The sequence below is a fragment of the Carassius carassius genome, chromosome 10, assembly GCF_963082965.1.
Source record: "Carassius carassius chromosome 10, fCarCar2.1, whole genome shotgun sequence".
NCBI lineage: Eukaryota > Metazoa > Chordata > Actinopteri > Cypriniformes > Cyprinidae > Carassius > Carassius carassius.
Window position 1 is genome coordinate 1,482,273 of NC_081764.1, and position 26,675 is coordinate 1,508,947.

At 36.0% G+C, this 26,675-nt stretch overlaps 1 protein-coding gene across 1 annotated transcript; it reads right to left on the reverse strand.

The window, feature by feature from the left end:
• Positions 1 to 200: 200 nt before the first annotated feature.
• On the reverse strand, positions 201 to 26,556 carry LOC132151496 (N-terminal EF-hand calcium-binding protein 1-like). Its single transcript, XM_059559629.1, has 13 exons — positions 26,297 to 26,556; positions 23,634 to 23,658; positions 13,778 to 13,886; positions 11,996 to 12,021; positions 10,940 to 11,037; positions 9,364 to 9,500; positions 6,123 to 6,244; positions 5,187 to 5,266; positions 5,027 to 5,080; positions 4,189 to 4,301; positions 2,919 to 2,996; positions 740 to 831; positions 201 to 568 (listed from the first exon to the last, which is right to left on the reverse strand). The coding sequence occupies exons 1-13, from the start codon at positions 26,417 to 26,419 to the stop codon at positions 540 to 542; spliced, it is 1,086 nt and encodes a 361-aa protein (XP_059415612.1). The 5' UTR covers positions 26,420 to 26,556; the 3' UTR covers positions 201 to 539.
• Positions 26,557 to 26,675: the final 119 nt, after the last annotated feature.

Consider the following 26,675-nt stretch of genomic DNA (forward strand, 5'->3'; position numbering starts at 1 on the left):
TTCAAAATGTAGATAATTTCATTAAATTTAATTTAAATTAAATATAAATTAAAAATAATGAAATGAATGTAAAATCATTTTACAGAACTTTTTTGAATTTCTTTCTATTTTCTCTGAGTTCAAAATGTTATTAACTAAATTTAAACATAATAAAATATAGAAATAAAACACTTTTAAAGCATTTACATTAAATGTATTGAATTTTTTTCTCTAAATTCTAAATTTAAATAGCTCAATAATTAAACATGATAAAATAATGAAATTATTTTAAATACTTTTACAGAATTTATATAAATTTCTTTACGTTTTCTCTGAATTCAAACATTTTTGCTTCCTGTTTGCAAATTTGGATAAATTCTGAATTCAGTTCTGAATGATGCACAACCCTGTGTAACATGTTTTGTTTTCAGTGAACTATCAGACAGACGTTATCAATAAAATGCAACACGAAAACAGATGATTCGTCTGATTTTTAAGGTCTATTATTAATTCAGAGACACAACAGAGTCATTTTTCAGCAGTGTTTTCTCTTGCTGCTGTTAGTTGTTTGTCATGATCCACCAGGACGCTATGAGAAACAAATAGGTACATATTAGTCATAACTTCTCATTAAAGATCAACAGCCAGCACTTTTGGCACTGGGGTTCGTGTTTAATTCCTTTTTTTCCTACAGACTGAGACCGATGCATTCAGCTTCAAACATGCAAACTAATAAATGATGTCGCCCACACACTCTTACCTGGCATGAGCATCGTGGAGACGATCTCTGGATCCTCCAGCATGTCTATGATGCAGCGCTGCAACATCTTACTTGCGTCACACTGCAAATAACTGCAGAGAGAGACGACAGACGTCAGGAGAAACAGTCCAGCTCACATTATGAGATGCTATAATCAACAGCGTCCTCCAGATGAAAATAGTCAGCTCTTTCAGCACTTAAGAGACTTCTGAGTAACATCAAGTTCACCCAGAAATTAAAATGTGAAAATCCAAGATCAGGATGAGTTTGTTTCTTCATCAGGTTTGGAGAAATGTAGCATTGCATCAGTGTCTCATCAATGGTTGCTCTGCAGTGAATGGGTGCCGTCAGAATGAGAGTCCAAACAGCTGTTAAAAACATTTTTAATTAAAAAACATAAATCCATAATAACACTTCCTCCAGTAAAAAAGTCCTGTTGTCTTTCACATCAACATCCAGTCACATATTAGTTTAGAGCTGTTTAAACGCTGCTTGATCAGTGCAGATTTCTCTCCTGATTCAGACCAGAACACTTTTTCACTGGAGGAAGTGTTGTTATGAATTATGGACTCGCATTTTAGCCAGAAGCAATGGTTTGAATAGTTAAGAAATGCCTTAATGCTGGATTTGTTTGGTTTTGTCTTCTCCAGATGTTAACTGATGGACTGGAGTGCTGTGGATTATTGTGATGTTTTTATCAGCTGTTTGGACTCATTCTGACGGCACCCATTCACTGCAGAGCATCCATTGCTGAGACACTGATGCAATGCTACATTTCTATAAACCTGATGAAGAAACAAACTCATCTACATCTCGGATGGCCTGAGGGTGACGATATTTTCAGCAAACATTCATTTATAGGTGAACGATTTCTTTAAGTCTCAGACTAATTGATTTACCTATTGGATAAATGAAAAAAATAAAAAATGTGTGGAATGCTTGGAGCCAGAAGTGGTGAAAAAAACTACACATTTCAGCTTTAAATAAGCAAATTAATTTCCCTTGTGTATGAAATGTGAGTTAATCTCTTTAAGAACTTTTTTTTTTTAATGCATTAAAATCAGGTTCACTGAAACAAATCATCATGTGACACTGAAGACTGGAGCAATGATGCTGAAAATTCAGCTTTGATCATGGAAATAAATTACATTTTACAATATATTAACAGAAAACTTATTTTAAATATGAATAAAATTTCACAATGTTACTGTTCGCGCTGTATTTTTGTTCAATAATGATAAATGCAGTCTTGGTGAGCAGAAGAGACTTCAACAACATTTAAAAAAATCTTAAAGATCACCAACATTTAAAGATCTTTTTTCTTCTTCATATATAGGAAACACAGCATCTATTAAAGCATGTGCGTGCACACACTCCCTCCACAGGAGATAATTACACCTCAGTATTATTCCCTGCAAGTTATAATTTACTTTTTTTCTGAAATTATGTATTTCTTAAATTAGATGACTCTATCTTTGAAGACAATGAGCAGATGAGATTCACACACGAGCTCACACATGTACTTCACAACGCCGTCAGGTGAAGCTGCACAAAACACAAGATTTCACGTGAAACTCTTCTGGATGAGTGTGTGTTGCGCTGTGTGTGCTCCTGAAATGTGTGCTATTAGACGAACCATCTGCTAATCTGAAATGAGTCTCAACAATCTGGCTGAGAACACAGAGATGCATAAGCACGCACACACACACACACACACACACACACACACAGACATTCAAATGTTTGGAATAATTAACATTTTTATGTTTTTTCTATAATGAATGGAAAGTTCAAGAGAGCAGCATTTATTTGAAATTGAAATATTTTATAACCTTATAAATGCCTTTACTGTCTTTTTATCAATTGAATACATCCTTGATGACTAAAAGCATTAATGTATTTAAACCTTTGATTGCTAGAGCACAATAGGCTATATCTTGAGGAATCACGCTTGACTAGATATTGTAATATATAAGCACTTGATCAAAACTGTGACTTTCAGAATCGTGTCCGTCCATGTCCCTGGACAGATGTAAGACCCAGCAGGAGCTTGTGCTCATGAAGCACTGCAGCAGGAGGCTGAACGAAGCCTCAGACGAGACCGTGCTCATCTTGTGTTTGTAAAAATAGATTCGATTAGGATTTGATTTCCAAAGACCACACACACATACACACACACCTCATCCAGGAAATACGGTCCTGCCAGAACTCATAGATGATGTAGCAGCTCTTCTCAGGAAGCTTCTGGATGGAAACACTGAACGAGAAACAGACAGACAAACAATCAGTGCAAACATCATCTGATGAGAGCATTCTGCTACTAAAACTAGTCTTTATAAGTTTCCATTTTGAGTTTCATACTCCATAAAGCCTGATATTTGATACACACATTTCGACTCTAAATGATCAACATGATGCAGTTAAACCTGTTTCACACACGTTCTCCTCCATGCTTTCTGATTGATAGTTTCGAGTGTTTTATCCAGTCAAAGCTCTTTCAACGTCCAGCTTCAACTGGAGCTTCTGCTCTCAAATCTTTCCTGATTTTGATCAAGTAAAGGTCAGAATAAGGTCAGTAATATCTCCAGATGAACTCTTACTGGACTGAAGCAGCTCAGCTTTACTTGATTCTCCATCAATCATGTTTTAGAGTCTCAAATCTGATCCTCAGGATCTTTTGAGGAGCGTTTGTTTCCAGAAGCTTTACTTTCACTGTTCCTCAGCGGAGGAATGATCTTCACAAGCCTCCAGAACATCTCACATCTTCTGAGGAGAGTTTATTTCTTCAGCTCTCACATCTTACTGAGACGACGACTGATGTTTATATCATTTAGTGTCAGTATCTGTTGTACTGATTTACTGTACTGTATTTTTCGGACTATAAGTCGCACTTTTTTCATAGTTTGGCTGGTCCTGCGACTTATAGTCAGGTGCGACTTATTTGTCAAAATTAATTTGACATGAACCGAGAGAAATGAACCATGAGAAATGAACCAATAGAAAACATTACCATCTCCAGCCGCTAGGCGCTACACTGAAGACATAGAGCGCCCTCTCGCGGCTGGTACGGTAATGTTTTCTCTTGGTTCTAAATAAATGCGACTTATAGTCCAGTGCGACTTATAGATGTTTTTTCTCCTCATCATGACGTATTTTTGGACTGATGCGACTTATGCTCAGGTGCGACTTATAGTCCGAAAAATACGGTACATTACAAGCATGAAAGAAATATAAGAATCTTCACCAAATTGCACTGTTTTTCCTTCATAATCTCACTATATCAGACTATAGGAGCGATAAAAAAAAACACTTTTGATTTTGTCTTCAGTAAACTGTTACATTTCATTTTACATGTCAGGCTTTCAGGATCACGGTCATTATAATATGATCTATGTCTTCATGATAATAACTCAACATAATAACTTTTCATTTGAGTGTGTTTGTCTCACTGGAGGTTGTCGTTCTGATTGGTGGTGATGTCTGCGTAGGTCTTCAGAGCCTTCTGGAAGTCCTCGAGACCGTTCTCTGTCACGCTCATCTGTCTCTGCACCAGAAGAATGTTCTAGACGAAAGCCATCAGAAGAGCAACTCATGAACATATGAATGTTTAAATTTAAAATTAAATTTATGCATTTAGCAGACGCTTTTATCCAAAGCGACTTACAGTGCATTCAGGCTATCAATTTTTACCTATCATGTGAACCCCCAACCTTGCGCTTGATTGCGCAGTGCTCTACCAATTGAGCTACATTAACACTATATGATGAACATCTGAGCACTGTGTAAAATATGTCACCCTCATGTCCTTCTGTGTGATGTAATGATTTTAAAATGCAATGAAAGTGGCATGATGCTGATTCATTGTGAAAAATAAGCATTGTTGGGGAAAGTTACTTGTAAAAGTAATGCATTACAAATTTGCGTAACTAGTTACGTTACTTGGTTACTTTTATGGAAAGTGATGCGTTATGTTACTTTTGCATTACCTTTTAATTCTGGCTTGCTTGCTTGTTTTTAAAATAAAAAAGTTATATTTTTGGCTAATATAAAAGCCTTTTAACACCAAAAGTGAAATCGATACGCCTCAGGCTGAAATTATTTTATTAAAAACTTTGCATAACTGCATTTGTAGTAAAATAAAAATAAAAAAAATCAACATTTCTGCTAATAGTCTATTACTAACACAGTTTAACATGGTGAATTCATGCATTGTGATGGAGGATCTTGGAGCTTCGACAGATATAAAACACGGACTGGACTTCTGAAGATGCGGATCGGAGCACTCACTGATTTGTATGTGCTGGCCAGTGTATCTTCTTTTAGCGGCTCCAACTTTGGACTCTTAAAAAGAAAAGCAAGCTCAAATGAGTTTAAAACATAGAATCTTAATATGCGTGCTCAGAACAGAAAGTTTATTCTGTTTGATTGGATGTTTCAGTGTATTCACCTGACACTCCAGTTTGTCGATGAGCTGCTGCAGTCTGTTGATCTGAGAGCACCAGTGTTCGTCTGTATCTACTGTAACACCTGAGACGCACCAGCACTCAGTACACAACCACACTCATCACCAGCAGGGTTATTCTTGATAACTAAAAATAGCATGACTATATTCATCCCTGTTTCACAGACATGTCTTGGACTGGTTTGGACTAAATTGCCTAGAATGTCTGCTTTGTTTTCCTGTTGTTTTCATACTTGTTGAAGGCATTGACTGACAAAAAGTTTAACCAATAGCATGCTGCCGTTGTACACAATCAACCAATCATGATGGGACAGGAGGCAGACCTACATCTACAGAAACAGTATAAAGCAATGCAAATATGCGTACAAATATTGTATGAGGACAGAGGAGAGCAAAACAAAGCCGAAACTGGACATTTTGGGTAATATGGTCACCATACTAAAAATAAATCTAAAACAAACAACAACAAATTTTTTTTTAAATGAAGCTGCAATAATATATATATAAGCACTACAATTATTAACTGGAAATAAATAAGCGTGTGTGAGTGTCTGCGTGTTTATGTGCGTGTGTGTGTGTGTCTGTGTGTGCGTGTGTGTGTTTTGTGTGAGTATGTGCGTTCGTGTGTGTGTGTGTGCGCGCGCGTGTGTGCGCGCGCGTGTGTGTCTGTGTGTGGGTGTGTGTGTTTTGTGTGAGTATGTGTGTGTGTGTGTGTGTGTGGATGTGTGCGCGCGTGTGTGTGTGTCTGTGTGTGGGTGTGTGTGTTTTGTGTGAGTATGTGTGTGTGTGTGTGTGTGTGTCTGTGTGTGGGTGTGTGTGTTTTGTGTGAGTATGTGAGTATGTGTGTGTGTGTGTGTGTGTGTTTTGTGTGAGTATGTGAGTATGTGTGTGTGTGTGTGTGTGGATGTGTGTGTGTGTTACCAGTAGTGAGAATGCCCGAGTACGGATCAGTCGGGGACAGGCACATGTTCTTCTGCACTCGACGGCCACATCTTCTGTTGTTCTTCTGTATGACCAGATGCTCCGGGACTTTAACTTCAACCCTGCAAAAACAGCATCGGTCCTCTGTTAATGTTCTGCATCATAGGAACATATGATATTTTTTAGTTTAAAATATGAAACTGTCCACACTTTTTACAATGCTTAAAATTAGATGCTTTCACTCTGTGTCGTTTTCAGTAAATATATCTTGAATATCTTTAATATCATGTCCAGTGTGACCAGCCGAGCGGATGGCAGATTTGTCAAAGCACAGCTGCTAAGTGAAAGAACGCGGTGTCTGCACTTCTACATTCACTGCCGAGAACTGATGAGCACAAGAGAATATCACTGAATGAAAATAACCTTGTGAATGCCGTAACCCTGCTGAAGTCACACACATATGTTCAGATGAGTCAGAACTCTCTCTCAAGGCTGTTGTTGACCTATATCTGCGATTATCATCACCACAGTCTCCATCAATGTTCCTGATGTAACAGACCAGATTCAGAAACGTGTGGAAAGGCTAGAGAATTCTGCATTTCAGTGGATATCATCTGCATATTGATTTTCAGTTTGAAACTGAAGCTGTGAGAAATTTTGTCCTGATATACGCAGCACTGATAAATTTATGAGAGAAGCTGAGTATCCAAGAACAGAACGAGATGTTCAATGCACCAAACACAAGTATAAAACTGTCCATGATTTATTATTCTCATTATTTAAAGATAGCAAAACTAATTTCTACATTAAAAAAAAGCTTTGAGAAAAAGTAATAACAATGCATCAAGATTTAACTTAATAAGATTAAATAAATCTGGAGTAGTTAACTTTTTATACAACAAACTGGACGCCAGAGTGCAGTTACACATGTAGGTGTCTGTATTAGTGAGCATTAAATCATTCTTTAGACTGATTCACTCAACAACACTGAATCATTTAGTAATGAGTCAAGTGTTAATTTGAATAATTAATTCAACCGATTCGCTAAACAGTGAATCATTCAGGATAAAAAAGTCTCTTAATGAGTCATTCAGCCAATTCGCTCAACAACCATGTAACTGAATCGTTAATTTAACTGATTCTTTCGAAAACACTGAATCAATTAGAAACTAAGCAGGTGCTTTGAGTGAGTCACTGAGTCGTTAATTCAACTGATTCACTCAACAACAATGAATCATTTAGAAAGGAAACATGTCTTTATGAGTCACTGAATCATTCATTCAACTGATTCTTTCAATAACACTAAATTGTTCAGAAATGAAACAAGTGCTTTGAGTGAGTTACTGAGTCATTAATTCAGCTGATTCAGGTGTCTTTATGAGTGAGTCATTAAATCGTTCATTCAGTTGAATCATTCAAAAACATGGATTCATTCAGGAACAAAACACTGTTAATGTGTGTTGTGAACTGTTCTGCTCTGCTTTTGTTTCTGAACTATTTTCGTTAATAGGACAAAAACTTTTCATATTATGTCTATATATATATATATATATGTCATTTTACAATATGCAGTATAATCAAATTATTTAAGTTTGGATAGTTAGCATTAACAAGTTACCCCAAAAATGAATGCTAATTTGTTTGTTCTCCAGGTATTATAGACCTGTGTGAACATGGCATAATGAAGAAGTGAACAAAGGATCTGAAATCCAGCTCAGCAACAACAAGAGGAAAAATCTGTCAAAAGTTTATCAAAAGTCTGTAATACTGAAGCTGCAACATCAAGAAATGATTCTTATGTTCACTAGGACTGTGATAATCCCAGCTCTCGCTGATGTTTATGGGTACCGTGCTGAACTGTACAGGCAGTCATGTTATGAAATCGTCCTAATGGGGCTTTTCTGTTTGACTAATGGGAATTACAGTCGGGAGAAATAACAGTGGAAATGTTTTTTCACTTATTGAGTGATTAGTAGCAAACAAAAACAAATGCAGACATTTTCCTGTTGTTCCGTCACATTAAGAGCTCTTTGGAGAATACCGGCGTGTTTCTGTAACAGCTGCTTCGTGAGGAAGAGAATGCCCTACAGATAAACAAGACAAATGTGCTTCATCATGAAGAAAACATTACATTACTTCTGCTGCTCTCTGTTCATAAGTTTTCTGTTTCTCCCTCTTTTTCTTTCCTTCGCTCTCACAGACAAGTGAACATCCCTCGGCGAGCAGAAACTGCACCATATTGAAAATAAAAGATCTTCAGTCCTTCTTAGCAGCAGCTGTGGTTCACAGAACCTTCTTCGTTTTGGTTTCCTCTGGTTGTTCTGAAGAACCTGAACTCTGCGGTTCTATAGGAACACTATTGGGTTCCCGTGAGGCCACAGGAGAACCAGTTTAAGTTCTAATGATGTCTAAAGACATACAAGGTTCTTCTAAGCAGGCTTGTGTCCATTCAGGATTGCATTAAAAAAAAGTATTACATTAGATTGCTGTACATTATTTAGATGAATTTAGATTAGGATGGATGGATGGATGGATAGATGGATGGATGGATGGATGGATGGATGGATGGATGGATAGATGGATGGATGGATGGATGGATGGATGGATAGATGGATGGATGGATGGACGGACAGACAGACAGAAAGACAGATAGACAGATAGATAGACGGATAGATAGATGGATGGATAGATAGATAGATAGATAGATAGATAGATAGATAGATAGATAGATAGATAGATAGATAGATAGATAGATAGATAGATAGATAGATAGGTAAATGGATGGATGGACTGACGGATGGATGGACTGACGGTCAGAGAGATAGATAGACAGACAGACAGACAGACAGACAGACAGACAGACAGACAGATAGATAGATAGATAGATAGACGGACAGACAGACAGACAGACAGACAGACAGACAGACAGACAGACAGACAGATAGATAGATAGATAGATAGATAGATAGATAGATAGATAGATAGATAGATAGATAGATAGATAGATAGATAGATAGATAGATAGATAGATAGATAGATAGATAGATAGATAGATAGATAGGTAAATGGATGGATGGACTGACGGATGGATGGACTGACAGTCAGAGAGATAGACAGACAGACAGACAGACAGACAGACAGACAGACATATAGACAGATAGACAGATAGATAGATAGATAGATAGATAGATAGATAGATAGATAGATAGATAGATAGATAGAAAGATAGATAGTAACTCACGGAGAGGTGCTGCTCTGAGCCTCCACAGCCTCCATTGCACACTGCAGAGACATCTGGAGCGACAGCAGCTGACTGGAAGTCTCCTTCAACATGAAACGGGTCACAAACTGCCCCAGAACAGACGAACCCTGGTACTGCTGCACAGGAAACACTCGTCATCACGCTGAATTCACTCACACTTACCCTTATCACTTTTAATATTAAATCTAGAATCTGTAAAATACACATTGCATTATGTTTTTATTTTATCATTTATTTACATTTTATATATAATATTTTTAAATATATAATACTTAATATTAAATATAAAAGCTTAAAAATACACATTGCATCAAGACACACACTCAAAGGTAAGATACATCTTAAATTCACTATAAATATAATACACAAAAGTATCCTGAACTCTAAATCAGAGATGCAGATAATCACTGTGAGTTACTAGTGTAAAGGAAACATGACAAAGAATAAAGTGTTGCACAATCACACCATCCCACACCTTCATGCTGAACTTCACATTCATATTCAATGAATTCAGATGCCAACAAATCTAAATACCCCAGTGTGTGTTGTCACATTAAATCGCCATCACGGCCAAAACACAATTATGAAAACAGAGTCTCGGACTCCATAATTTGGCTGGATTTGCTTTGAGTGCTTCCTGATAGCATTAAAGCAATTTAAATATTTCACTGAGACTGAGGGAAGAAAAGGAGAAAAGGGACTAGTTGCATGAATTGGCTAATTGAATTGCAGGGACCATATGTCTGTTAACATGCAGAGGATATATACATATATACATTATTTAATTTAGAATAATATCGGTTAATTCAGGTAAACTGTGACACTTTTTCCTTACCGGCTGACACCGTCTGAAAACAAACTGAAGGCCCATTTCATCCTGAACCATGTGTTGTATTTAATCACTGCCCTGGACTCCATGTAGAGAGCACTGAGAGAAGCAGGGTCTCCATTATAGATAGATGGGATCTATAATGCTATAATAATATTACAAAATATTAAAGCTTTGTCTTTACAAAGTATTAAATATGGTGCACAGCAACAGAACAGACATGCTGCTACTGATATTTTAGTATTATTTATAAATATTTTGAATATATATATATATTTTTTTACCCCTTTTGTCATTATAAATGTTATTATTAAACTATCACTATGAGGTTTAACTTATTTGTATTTATTTTATAATTTATTTTTAGTTAGAAATTTAAGTTAGTTGAAAAGGCAATTTTTTTTAATGTAATATTTATATTATATTATATATTTACACGTTTTAAAAGTTTTAGTTAACAATGCACCTTGTTGTTTTATGTTGAATTAGCTTTTAATTTTATATTTTCAGATTTAATTTTAGTTTTTCTTTAGTAACTTTGTTATGTGCTTTTGTCATCATAATCATTATTATTTAAATATTATTATTAAGTTTAAATTTATTTTTTATTTTTTCAGTTTTTATTATTTTATTTAGTGTTTCCACCTGATATTTATAATTCATTTTAATCATTTACTTGTTTTTATGAGAGTTATATAATTTGATCTCATTCTGATACTAGTTCACCTCCTTCGTCTTGTCCATGGCCTTTAGGACGGCGACATTGAGTTTCTCTAATGCTGAAAGCACATCCAGATATTCTCCAAGATGCTTGGAAAAGTAATCTGAAAAGAGAAAGAGGGTGAATTATAGGTCAGAAACCAAATATGCTTCCTATACTTTCTCCAGTGGATTTTTCGGCATGCCACTGTGCATATTTTTGAACAAATATCTCCTATAACCTCTTGCATTACAGAGAGTTTCAGTCACTTCTTAACTTTTTCAGCTCTAAAATGGTTCAATTTAATCTGAACACAGCGAGGAAGAAAGAGAGAGAACAAAAATTCCAAAATTCACAATTTCTTAAATTGTCAGTGACTCATTTATCAAATATGAAACAGAAAAGTTCAAGGAAATGAAGTCTGAAACGATCAAGCTTAATAGTTTTTTTAATCAGCCACACACACACACACACACACACACACACACACACACACACACACACACACACACACACACACACACACACACACACACACACACACACACACACACACACACACACACACACAGAGATTTCCAGATTCAGGCTGTGTTCCAATTCATGTATTTATATTTTGTAGTAAATGTACAGCATAACAGACAGCTTTTAGTTTTATAGTGAACTTGGTTCCCTTTTCATATTCAGTTTTTCCATGTGGATCTCACTTATGGTAAACATTAGCTCAAAAATATGCAACGATGCACAAAAATACACTGGAAAATCCATAGCACCTTTGAAATATCAGTTCTGGAATACAGTTTTAAACATATTATCTTTATCTGGCGTGATGTTCAAGAGGGATGATATGCAAATCAGGGAACAGCAGCAAATGAGCAGAATATGACCTTGCACGCAAAAAAAACACACACAAAAAAAACACTTATCACACATTCCTAAAGGCAGAAAATCCTAAATGTTTGACGAAAGTGACAACATCAAGTAAAATTTGATTCGTTTTTTAATTACTGCCACTTGAAACACATCTTCATTTTTTCATTTTCTTCCCAGAGTCATAATTTAAAGGAATTATCCACTCCTACCTGATAGTTTGTCTGTATCGAGGTTACTGGAAAGAGAAGAGGAGAGAATAAAATGAGTCATGAGAAAAAAGAAAGCCTTAATTGAACTGGAGAAGAGTCAAGGATTGGAAAGAGGAGTCGTTAGCGAGGAGGATGTGTGGGCCGAGTTTTAAAGTGTAAACAGTCCAATTATGCTTCGTTCTGTTCACATCGCAGGGCTGAGGTGATAGTACTAACTCACAGAAGTAATGATCTCGCTAATGGGGTAAAATACCAGTCTAACAACACTCAGATTTACACTAAAGCAGTTTAAATCAATTTAATAAATCATGTGCAAGTGTCTGCATTATATTTACATTACTGTATATTATGCCTGTCTTATAATGTGTATTGCAAACTGTAGATGTGCTGCTTTCAATATATCGTATATAAGTATTTCTATATCTAAACTGCATGAATCTCTATAAACTCCAAAAGCAAAGAATAACCACATGTTGTCCAGTTTTTGCACAGTGTGAGCTGGCTGTATAATATTTATTTTATCTGCATAAACTTTATTGCATATCATAGTGTCTTATAATGTGTATTGCTAATTTTAGATTTGTTGCCAACAAAAACAAAAAATGAAAAACTGAATTTTATATATATCACATTTAATATTAAATATAAAAGTTGAAAAATACACATTGCATCATGTTTTTATTTTTAATTGCCCCATAAGATCAATTCTGAATTCAAATAATGAATATGAGATAAAAAAATAATAATATGCAGTTTAACTACATATTTCTTAATCATATTATTTGCATATTATTAATAATGTAACTAGATATAAATAAAACCTAAGAAAATATGATAATAAAGATAATAAAAACACAAATATGATAATCTCCATAAAAGCATCAGATTACGTAATATAATATAACAATGTATTTTAAATTATATCACTTTTAATATTAAATCTAGAATCTGTAAAATACACATTGCATTATGTTTTTATTTTATCATTTATTTACATTTTAAATATAATATTTATTATTAAATATAAAAGCTTAAAAATACACATTGCATCAAGACACACACTCAAAGGTAAGATATTTTTCATGGAAAAATGTGACAATATGTGAACTTATACTGTATGTCACTGTATATTCAATAATACACTTCATAACATATAGATAAAATATGGTAATGTGAGTATAAATATATTTCATCATTATATAGAAAAATGTATGTGCAATATAAGCATGTACACAATTCTCTCTCTCTCTCTATATATATATATATTATATATACACGCATTAATATATTAATCTATAACCAAACATGGTTCAAGCATATATTGAAGTATACTGAAAAATCTAAGCGCTAATTTTGCATATATGGAAATTTTAACATTTCTTTTTTTATTATGAAGACATTCAGTCTTTGGAATAATGTCTAAAAAGCAAATGTGTTTGCTTGTGCATCATACTCTTCTGAACGCTCTGCGAACACTGACATGGAGGAGAATAAATCGTTAAAAAAAGTCGTTATTTATGTTTTCTTTGTGCACAAAAATTATTCTCGTAGCTTCACATTTTTGGGTGAACAGCTTGTGTTGTTTTAGCAGCTGATTATCTAAAGGAATTATGCAAATAAGATAACGATGCAAAAAGGCATAAGTAATTAGTGCAGGTCGCCTGTGGAGGATGCAACAGTCAGGTGAGATCTATAAACAGTATTGGCATTTTTAATTATTAAGCACATTAAATGCACCAGAAAAACTATGCTTTGTAAAGAAGCTGTGGTTAAAGTATATACTTGGTTTGCCGTCCATCGATGGAGTAGAAAAGCTCACGCAGCTCGTCGGTTGTCAGTATCCCATCTGCAAAGTAGGCTTTGAACTCCTCGAAGGACAGTTTCCCGTCATCTGCAAGAAGACACAAGAGGAAAGCATTCAGAGAATCAGCAATCGCATCTGTTGCCAAGTTTCCATCCAAGGACTTTTTGCGCAAAAAAGCGTTTTTTAAGTATCAAAATGTTTACAGATAAAGCTGGTGTCAATGCAAATTATTGCTAAAATGTCATCAAAATATTTTTCTGTTTAACTTTAGTTTAACATAAATTATTTGTCGATACTTCACAAAGAACAACATAAATGGTCTACATTGCAGTTTATTTGGACAAAAACCATCCATTTAGACAGGAAGAGACTGTCTGATTGACATGCAGTCACAGTTTGTTTTGTTTTTACAGGCTGTTTAGGGGCGGGTTTAACAAAAATAAATAAAAAAGGGGTCTACTACACATACATAAAATATCAAATAAACTGCGGAAAAGTGTGCATCCGAATGTAATAAGTACAGATTTCAATAAACAGTTGCTTGTGCATATCTAGTTCATTTCCTCAAACAAAACTGAATATTTTAAATATCTGATCCTACAAACCTTGCATACTTGAAATTAGTTCTTCTTCAATCATTGTTCATAATATCAATCCAGTATCTCATGGAGTAGGCAACAATCAAGTGAGTTTAATGTGACTCTAAAACATCACTAAAAGTGTTCTACAGGTCTTTTAAAAAATCATATTCAGTTTACCACTAACCTTTTATGAGTAGTAATGCCATAAGTAATTAAGTGCATTAACTGCACCAGAAAAATAGCATTGAGTTTTGTAAATGAGTTGCGATACATTAATGTAATGCTGCTTATTGAAAAGTGCATATTGAAATGGTTGACACCGCAGTTTATTCTGACAAAAATACACCCATTTAGACATGCAAAGTGACCAATCAGTTTGTTTTACTCTTAGTTGATGTTTAGGAGTGACGTTTCTAGGTCAAAGTTTAATTCTCAGAAATATCGGAAGTTCGGCATGAGCTCCAATCAGCCGCAGACCGCAAGCAGCTCTTGTGGTTAATGGAGACACCGGAGAAAAAGGTTTGGCTCTCAGGAGACTGTTATCTTCTCTGCTGCTCTGCCTTATTTAGTCTCAAACTAATGTGCTATTCTGTGTTGTTGCCTGGGGATCAGCAGACCCTAATGCATCTTCCTAAGCGTTTCCCACCCATCCCATGCTGTGCTTCAAACACATTTCCTTCAGTGAGGGTGGAGCAGTGTGAAAGAACGTCGTCTGGTACAGTTACTTCAGGGATTTATTCTGTTAAAGTCTGATTTGTTTTCCCTCACACACATCTGCACTTTTAAACATTTATGGGTTTTAGGCATTTAAAAAACATTTTGAAACACTGACAACACAGTTCATTTGCATGCACCTTTGGGTTGTTTTAAAACTAAATTCACTAAAGAAATTAATGCAAATCATTGTGCAAACATACACAAAATTTTTGACATTGCACGTATCAACACAAAATTCGTCCTCCATTAAATTAGCCCTTTAATAGTTCCCCCAAAACTATTAAGATATTCAGAAAATGTCCTCATGTTTCAGGCCATCCAAGATGTTTATTTCTTCATCAGATTTAGAGAAATGTAGCATTGCATCACTTGCTCACCAATGAATCCTCTTCAGTGAATGGGTGCCGTCAGAATGAGAGTCCAAACAGCTGATGAAAACATCACAATAATCCACACCACTCCATTACATCAGTAAACATCTGGAGAAGACAAAATATGCGTGTTTGTAAGAAACAAATCCATCACGGAGGCATTTTTCTTCAACTTTAAGCATGTCCTCTATCCATAATAACGTTTCCTCCTGTGGTAAACTCATCTGGTCTGAATCAGGAGAGAAATCTGCACACCGTTTACAACCCAAAACAGTCTAAACATTATTATGGACTATGGACTTATATTTTAGCCAGAAGCAATGGTTTGAAGTAAGTCTTAATAATGGATTTGTTTCTAACAAACACACAGCTTTTGTCTTCTCAAGATGTTTCTTAACTGATGGACTGGAGTGGTGTGCATCACTTGTGGATTACTTGTGATGTTTTTATCAGCTGTTTGGACTCTCATTCTGATGGCACCCATTCACTGCAGAGCATCCATTGATGAGACACTGATGCAATGCTACATTTCTCCAAATCTGATGAAGAAACAAACTCATCTAAATCTTGGATGACCTGAAGGTGAGCACATATATAGCCTGGAGCTGAATATAAAACCTCCATTAGCGACTCTGTCAAAGTCACCAGGTGTTCACCAGCAATAGCAGACAAACGGCTCTTTTCTCTTGCCCACGTCTGTCCCTCGCTGTACGATCCAAAATAATTGCCAAGAGTTTCTTTGAGGCTAAAACATATATTACATCTCACAGCTGTCACAATGGGAGAAGAGGCTGAATGTCAGTCTGAAGGAGACTTTCTAAGACATTCATTCCGTGCGATGGAGGTCTGACAGAATAAAACAGAAAAAACTATAATTCATTCTTTATCTTCCCATGAACACGACCTCAAGGCTTCAGTAAATCATCAAGACTGTATTCAAATAAATATGCAGCAGGTGTCACGGCGCGGTAGGACGCGCAGAGGAAGAAACAGGGTCTGGGTCCAAATGCAGGGGAAATTATCACTTTTAATAAAAGCGAACAAAAAGGCCAACGTGGCAAAAACAAAACAGAAACTAATCACAGGGAACAAGCCGAAATAACACAAGCACTAGAGACACGGTTCACAATTAACATTACAATATAAGACAGCCAGACAGAGTGGTGTGTGAGACAAGAATATACTGTATAGTCCATGACAATGAGCAACAGCTGTGTGTGTGATTGAGAGACAGGTGTGCAGAGTGAAGGTAAATGAGTCCGGGAGCAAGGGAGAAACACAGGTGTAGCAACTGAAACAATGATGAGGTAACAAGATAGGCAGGGTAAGAAAAGAGACAGGACAAAAGCACATGGCACCAAACAAACACAACACTCACAGAAGACAGTGACAGCAGGTGGTCAAACTTAAAGCTATTTAAATGCATACACTAAACATAAAATCCAAAATGACGAAATTTAAATAGTTTATGAGCATTTTGGATGCATAATTATTCCTTTATGTATCAGTGACAAAATTACCCTGTAGTAACGAGACACTGCAAACAACAACCAGAGATGCATGTGAATATTTCATGCCTAAAGTAGTTTTATTTCCGCACGAGACAAAAAAGACTTAATTTCAATCATTTAAAGCAAATTTAAAAAGACACAGTATCTTTTCTTTGTACACAGACACTGCTTTTTTTCTGAAGACAAGGTTCAAAGGGAAATTCTTTCACATGAAACAGGAGAGAGACAAAGTAGATCTGTTTTCCAGAGGACAGTCTCTTCTGTGCGAGCTGCCATGGTGATGCTTTATTTCAACACAAAACCTCCAGTCATCTGCTTCTTTAAGCTCTTTCTCATTCGGTGGCTCTTGCTGGAGAATTGCAGTTTTCACATGTCATTATTCATCTCAGTATGGCTGTCGGATAAGCTTTACTACTCAGAACAGATATGAAAAAAGGGGCAATTTTTAAAGATATTTCAACTCAAGCTAAGGTAAGAAAGGCATTACCTTGAAAAATGACCTATAGCACAAAAATAAAATAAAAAAAACGAACATTACTTGATATGCAAGGATGTTGCTATGGTGTTCTGAATGCATGGTTGCTTACCAGTGATTCAATGATCCATTCATAAAGATAGTCACTTGCTTTGTGTCTAAATTAATCTGCTGTTTTGAATGAATCATTTGAGCCAGTGATTCAATGATTAATTCGTTATGACAATCACTTGCATAGTTTCTAAGTGAATTAGACATTTTGAACAAATCGTATGAATGAATGAGTCAATGAATCACTCATTGAGACAGGGACTTGCCACCACCTACTGGACGTTTTTGTGTCATATTTATTTATCCACGACAGGCCTAAATTAGCTAAAGTACCAGCACAAAAAGACACTCATCAAAATATTGTTTAATAACCAATATCAGCATAAATTTTCCCCAAAAATATATATTTTTTTGTAAGTATCGCACACCCCTACTTTTAGCCTCTGCATCCTCATAAACACACTCATCTTTCCTCTCCAGTTCTGAGAGGATTTCTCCACGCACTGCTAATTCTACCAGCAGCACCGTCAGATTGAGTCAACAGATGCAACAAACACTCTGAAACACCACCAAATCTGTTTGTTTGTCTGAGAGGGAGGAATTAAGAGGGGATTGAAAGGAAGAAGGATGACAGAGGATGGAAAAATGATGAATATAATACAGACAGACAGAAAGCTAGAACATTTTCATTTGATTTGGGAAAGGAAGATGCAGAAGAGCAGAAGGGAAATGAGGTGGATTTATGTGAAGAGAGAGTCACGGTGGGCGTTCACAGCCTGTTTTGTCTCTCTTAGACCATTTTTGTTACATTCCCCCACATTCTCATTCCCTCTGTGTCTGTGCTGACAGCTCCAGTTTTGCTTGACGTGCCATTTGTCATTGATTGACCAGCAGTGATGGGCTCAGGCAGATGCTGAAACTAAACTTCTTTCAGGCAATCCCTTTCTGTTACATAACACAGACGACTGTGGGGGTGACACAGTTAGAAGAACTACATACCACAACAATAATATCGAAGCGGTTAAAGCTGCAGAGTGTAACTGCAAATCTGTAGCAAACAAAACTGCTAAATAATGACTGTTTTCAAGCAGGTTTCACAAACATTACTGCCTCTTCTACACTGCTCCATGCCTGTCATTGGTCAGTCAAACATATAGCTCCGCCCCCAAACTCATACCATTGGTTGAGCAGTTTTTGGTCTGCAGATGAATGTTAACTCATGAAGTTAAACTACCAATAACTGACTATAAAATCTATTTCAACTATTCGAACGTATATACAGTTACACATAACTAGTTTAGTAAGAGTTCATTACAGCATTAAAATCAACAAGCAATGGTCTAAATCTGCCATTGATGGATGCTTTAAAGTTTAAATAACCTAACTATGCCCATAAGTTTTCTTACATAACAGATAAAATTTCAGCATATATTCAAACAATTTTGCAAATTATTAATTATTAATAGGCCTTTTTTGCCAATGCTGATACACTTATCTTTAACTGAAATAAAGTAAAATAAATTCAATATAAATATTAAATTTAAATTAAATTAAAAAAATTAATTTTATTTAATTTAAATTTAAATATTAGATTAAAAACTTACAAAATAATAATGAAATTATGATTAGATATATAATCCCTTCCTCAAAGTGTAATTTCGAAGTTTAACAGAAAAGCTGGCTTTAGAAAGGACCGACACAAATCCACTAATACATCATCTGGCTATCACGGGCCTGTGGGAGAGAGGTTATTAACTAGTTTAGTGTGAGGCAGGATGGGCTAGTTTTAACTCAGCTTCTAATCTTTAGTTGCTGAGCTCAAAATCCTCACAGAAGAGCTGAAGCTCGACTAAAAGCTCAGTTTATTCTCGAAAGGAGAATAGCAGCCAAACTGTTATTATTTCCCACTCGTCTAACTCAGTGCTCTACTTAGCAACTGCACTCTAGTTTAACACCGACAGCTCTTTGAATCAATGCTTTCTCATCTATTGTTGGCTGATCAAATGCAACTCAAAGTCAACTTGGGAGATATTTAAAAATGTCTCAGGTTAGGTGTGTAACAATGGTTCCCTAAAGTGAATGAAATGCTGCGTTGGAACGCCTCTGCATGACCCCGTCAGAGATATGTGTTGAATCAGTCCAATGGAGAAGTGAGATATCACGAGTGACATGTGTAACCAGTAAGCTTAAAAGTGCACCCTGCAAAGTCTACGTTAGCTTCTGATAGGACGAAATAAGCGCCTGCAGGGATGCAGGTAGTATGCAGGGAGATGCAGTGTCTTGTTCCCTTTTGGGAACCATAATTACATACATAACCTGAGACGTTCCCCATCAGGGAACTCGAGCTGCATTAGAACGTTTGGGAACAAGAGAGAGTCTACTAAGGGAACCAGACTCTCTGGGCTGGTCACTTCGGTGCCCTGAAGCGGATGGCCGGCAAGGAACGACCAACCAAACACAAGCAGTTTCTTCCTTGCTCTTTTATCTAGTTTGGAGCGACATACTGATCCAGAAAGGCTCTGCGCTGTACCAAATACCTTCCACTTCTTAATAATAGATTTTGAACTGTTTTTGTGTCCATCTCCTGACCTGTGCCTGTCCACAACTTTATCCTGGAGATATTTTGATGGGTGCCCATAGTTGATTGTTTACTTCAGTTGCACTACCAAGGGCTGAGATGCTCCAGGAAAGCTCTTTTCATGCTGAGCTAATCGAAATTAGCACAGCAGATCACAGCTGAAGGTCACATGGCTTTGTGTGCCATTCAGAAGATGATTAGCTGCACCTGATCGAGTTTACAAGTAATTTTAAGGAGGGGGTGATCCTTTTTCCCACTCATTGATCCTGTTTATTTATTTATTCTGATATGTCGGTGTTATATCTCTCACTTGTATGTTATAAGATGCACTGAGTAAATACAGCTGGATAAAACAAAAACTGTGTCCATCTACATTTCAGGCAGCAAAGCAACAAAATGTGATTATTTTGGTGGTGGGGGGGGGGGGGGTGATTGTTATACCCACTGTGTGTGTGTTTTGTGTGTATATATATATATATATATATATATTAGGGCTGGTAATTTAACACGTTAATTAGATTAATTAATTAATTATGGAGAAAAATAACACGTCAAAATTATTAACGCATTTAACGCACTTGCCCCGTCCCAGACATATATGGATCATCTGCCATTTCCTACAGTCGATCGATGGCTAATATGAGGCAAAGCAACAATTAACTTTGTGATGGAGCCTAGAAAATGTCTCTAAAATTCAAGATATGGGGCAAAATGCCCGTTTGAGATTGTGTCTCATATTTACATCACTTATTTAAGAAATATCACAAGAGAAGTAGGCTAAGTGCAATACCACACGAGTGCAAATGTGATACTCATCTTATACAACAGTTCATTAAGAAGTTAATATTGTGTTATTTTAGACACAATGTTGACTGTTTTGCTCTATTTTACCAACCAAAATATAAAGACAAATCAGAACTGATCATCCCTGAGCAACCCACAGCGGCATTTCATTTCTTAATCCACGTTTTGAATGAATTTGGTGAACCATTTGGCGTGTTAAACCATTGGCCATAGTCATGTTGGCTTTGAAGCGGTGTATGACATCAAAGTATCGCGAAAATGATTCAGAAGCACAAGGAGTCATCTGCTCTCTAAGCTCTTGAAGACAAGCCTAATGATTCAATAAACCATTCATAAAGATTCATTTACTTCACTCCTGAATGAATCAGCTATTTGAACGAATCAAATGAATGAATAAATGACTTGATGACTTTATCATTAAGATATTTACCACCACCTACTGGCAGTTTTAGTTTATTTCATTAAAGAAATAATACAATAATATTTTCATAGTAATAATAATAAAAATAAGAAAATATATTATTAAAGTTATATTTCACCCAACCAAAAATGACAATTCGGTCATCATTTACTCACATGGTCCAAAAGAGTAGGCTATATGTAATACATTTTATCAAACAAAATATTTCTTGCTGAACCTAATTTTTGTATTGTTTGATGGTTTACACAACAATGACCTTAAATTATCTTTTGTGAGTAATTACTCCAAATTTGATGTTTGATTAATTTGATTAACTAATCACCACATTGTGTAATTAATTAGATTAAAAATTTTAATCACTTACAAGCCCTAATATATATACTGTATAATATAAGAACTACATACCACAATAATAATATCGAAGCAGTTAAAGCTGCAGAGTGTAACTGCAAATCTGTAGCAAACAAAACTGCTAAATAATGACTGTTTTCAAGCAGGTTTCACAAACATTACTGCCACTTCTACACTGCTCCATGCCTGTCATTGGTCAGTCAAACATATAGCTCCGCCCCCAAACTCATACCATTGGTTGAGCAAGTTCTGTGTGGTTGCTAGTATGTCTAGGTGGTTGCTGCGAGTGGTTGCTATGGTATCCTAGAAGGTTGCTAGGGTCATCTAGGTGGTCACTAAGGTGTTCTGATTGTTTGCTAGGTGGTCCATTCTCAACTCTCTGATTTGTGGTTTCAGCTCCCTCCTTCAATGTACACCTGTGGGAATTGTCAACCTTTTTTGCACATTTTGTGCAACTGAAATGGCAAAGGTACATGTTAGAGGTCTGTTCAAATCACTAACACTAACTCACTATGAGCAACAGTAATACTGACGCAGCCTTAGCAAAGCCCACAAATTATGGCTTTTACACAGCACTTTCTCTCTCTGCCGCTCTTATATTCTCCCACTCCACTTCTCTTTCTACTTCTCTCCGTCTTTGGCAATGATGAGAGCATGATTGAAGTGGCAAGAAGGTAATTGACATTCTGTAACAATGATAAAGACCTCCGAAGGGACTGTGCTGCCCCAGTGACAGCCACTCATTTCTGATTTGTTTGGACAGTGCATCGTTCTGTTCATTTGGCCCTCTCCCACTTTGTGCATTACAGGCCTTTCAAGAATAAAAAGGCATTTTGTGAAAGGCTGGCTGTTGGCTCCGGCTCAGATTAACCAGTGGGCCACCCGCACATGTGCCTGAGGGTTTACTCGATAACTTTGTGGCTTCAAACTCTCACAAATATTACACATTCTGAATAAAAAATGTATTTTAGCATTCCCAGAAATTACAAAACAATTTCAGCTCATCGTCCAAATTACCCATAGAAAAGAAAGATGTGACCTGATTAACATCGCAGTTGAATCCTAGACAGCAAAAAGATTAACTGAGAGGCAAATAAAGATCTCAACTGTGCTTAAGTCTGAGACGCAATCAAAAGTATGAATAAGATCTGATTCTGTTCCACCAACAATGCCAAAATTAAAGAGAACAAATGATGCCCCTTTTTACAAGATCATAAGAGATATTCATCTTAAAATAACCCACAGATTATTCATTATACTATACCAAAAATATATATTTTTTAACATAATCAAAAACATTTGTGCATGTCTTTAAATGCAAATGAATCACTTCAGAATCAAGCTGGAAGCAGTAGGTCATCTGGGTACTTTTGTCTACTTTTTTAAGACTACTGTGAATTCGGACATACTTCTTGTTTTTCACCTACTAAATAGTGGAGAAGTAGCCTATGCAATTTTGGATGCAGCCACCATTTTAAGACATACTGTGTACACTTAATTATGTTCAAAAACAATATAAAATGCATTTTGCATAACAGGTGCCCTTTGAAGGTATGATGTATAGGGAATGTGTGAATTTGGTCAAATGTATAATTTGAAAGCTCTGGATTAAAACTCTACCGAATGCATAAATGTAAATGTTGAGAACTCAATATGAACTTCTTTCATGATTAAATAATTTTTGTTGCCTCATTTGTGTCGTTGTGTCTCATGTCTTTTTATTTTTTTAAAGAAGAAACATCTGAGACAATGTCGACCTCATTTATTCAAATTCACGCACACTCAGAAAGACTGTCGACCAATGCATCAGGATATTCATGCAAAATGCAAACTATTTATTTACAGTGACTAAGCAAAAACAACAAATGCTTTTCATTCCATTGATTTGAATCGTAATTAAGACTTCCAGTTGAACCGCCGTGCAAAAGTAATGAGAAACACTTCAAAATTGACATCTAAAAAGATCACACTCACCGTTTTTGTCAGCTCGGCGGAAAATCTGTGAAGAGATAAAGATGGAAAAACATTCAATGGCCAGTTTATCAACGTGAGCAGCATTCAGAAGCATAGAGGACTGATGGAAATGCTCAGTGCTGATCAATACCGAATATAATTTGGCCTGAATGTCGTTAATGAACTGCTTCTTTAGAGCTTTGCTGTGCTCCCTCTGCAACACTGATGGAACGTGACATTATAACTGAGATGCTTTATAAAGATTGTTAGATACAGAAACAAACAAGCCATGCTCTCAAAAACCATCCACAAAACACACACCTTTTATGGAGGCAAATGTCCAATTGCTATAGTGGCGCTAGAAGACTTTCACTATAAGAGAAAGTTACGGGTGCATCCTGGGATGCTTCTTAACAATACATTGGAGGAAAATTATGCTTTCTGCTCCGAATAATTCCTAAAAATGTAAATATTGTTCAAAAGTTTGGGGCTGTCTTTTCTGCTCATCAAAGCTTGGTTTTAAAATACAGTAAAAACAGTAGTATTGTGTATTGTGTAAAATATATTGTTGACAGATATGGTTGGTACATATACCATATAATTAATCATTATATAGATTTTATTAACACATGTACATTTGTAAATTTTTCTAGTGGGATTTTATATATATTTTATATATAAAGTTATGAACTTATATTTTCATCTAACCAGAGAATTCATGAATGTGAAAATTATATGTAGCCTTAGGTAACATGCTATTATCACTAAGTTCATACTGTATATGTCATTACATTTCTGTATACATGCATGCTTCTATTTTCATGCCAGAATGTGCAATGCCTTAGCAACCACTGAGAATGTACTAGCAACACACTAAAACACTCTGGAATGCTGTGAGTTTTTGCATTTACAAGTATCTCTTCATTAAATGTAAAACTCAAGTTTTGTGATGTTGTACTGCACAGAAACTGACAGGAGAAAGCTCGGTAGTAGTTTCTGCAATATTAAATTTCATGCATAATTCTACATCCTGATGACAAATTCATAAATAAGAGATGTTTGAAATGACATGATCTGAAATGCAAGGCAAAAGACAGCAACGTTAGAAATCGTCTCTTTAATGAAACTATGAGAATACATGACAGAATCATACGCTGAGATCAGTCTGCGCTTGAACAGACTGAATTCTTCCAAGCAGCACAGTAACATTGATCATGATATATATCAGAACTGTCAGAAAACTTTGCTGTATTTGCTGTGATGATTAAAGATGCAACTTTTCTTCCCCAAGTGCACGCTAAAGGAGGAAAGCTTTAGATACAAACACAAAGCTTTGACTTTTTTATCTCCCAAATGCACACGTTGAGCTCTTCATTCACAGACAACAAAAGCTGGAGATGCGTATAAAGTCAACGTAGAAATGTCTAATGTAATGTGAAACAGGATATTCAAGAAAAAGAAATGTAGGATGGGACTTGATTTTATCCACTTGGAATTTACTGGATCAAGAAAAATGAGCATTTCATATCACAATGCCAGATCCGAATATCGGCTGAAATGGAGGATCGGTTTTTAGATTTGAAAAAGATTTTAGAAACAGTAGTCTAAAACAACGACTTAAGAGTATTTGGCAACTGTTTAACATTAACCGAATGCCTGCAGCCAAAAAAAGAGTTGTCTCAGAGACAGAGCAAGTTAATGCTTTTTAATAAAAGAGTGCACTAATGAATCATTCAAAAAAAGACAAGGAAGATGTGCTAAATAAGGTCAGTTTTGAGGACAAGAGCACGCACGCACACACACACATCCTCTCTGTTGTCGAATCCCTTCTAAGACAGCTTACTTAACCCTGCTGAGAGAACATCTGCAACTTTTTATCTGTCACTAACACGACTGCAAACAGCCCTAAAGATGCTGAAGCAGGTATACTGCTAGTACATTAAACACATCCACAATACATGCAATAAACATGCAAGACAGAAGATTAAAAATACAATTTTCTTCTAAAAGCTCTACTTGATAATGATTTTTCATGTATATGAGCACAAAAAGAAACATGCAAACACATCCAAAATATATTGCATTGCATTGAAGAAAATATAGAAATCGTGATTTCAGCAAATATGATTCACCAGTAGCTGCTGCGATTGTTTAATTGAACAGAATAAATGCGTGAAAGCATCAAAATCACTATGCATGAATGACATTTATGATTGAATGTGAGAGTGACAAAGAAAGACATTTCAACTAGAATAAAAAGAGATGACAATTTATGTTTATATGCATATTGAAGCCTCAACATTACAAATACATTGTGCCTAAATGTTAATGTGTAAATGAGCTGTATATCCTATATCTAAGGCTATAGTAGCCTAAAAACTGGCTATCTGATGTTACAATGGAAGTCTAAAAAGAAGACATGACAATGCATTTGGATTTTCTTATTGTGCTGGATAATAAGCGCCTAAACTGATCAATTATTTATTCCCCAAACTGTATAACAAGCAATGCATTACAGCACAGCCTATTTAAAGATTATATTGTCATATGTGCATAACCAACATCTCTCTCTGTCCTATATTATTAGAAGTGAGTGACACAGTGACTTGTCTTCTTGGGTTCAAGGTGAATGTTTGCATGGTCACCTTTTGGTGGGTTCAGTGACCGATCGTTTGGCTACTTACATCGTGAAAGATGGACAGTCCGTGAACCGCATCCTGCATCTGATGCTGCTGCTGTTTGGAGCGGAGATGCTCGCGCTTCGCCGACTGGAGACACATCGTGATCATCTCGGTGCACGCCAACATCTTTAAACGAGCTGTTTAAGAATTTAGAAAAAAGAATATGCACTTAATGACATCGGTATATAAGCAGAACTCGGAGTGAATGAGATCGGAGCTGGTGTGTGAACAGCAGCACGGCGCTTGTCTTCTGGGGAGAGTGCTACTGAGGAACACTAGTGAATGCCAATGAATCGTTCTTTTGACTGAACCGGTTCTTTTGAATGATTCGTACGAACTGATTCGAAAAGCGCTTGTGAATCACTCGCCTAAAACCTTTGTA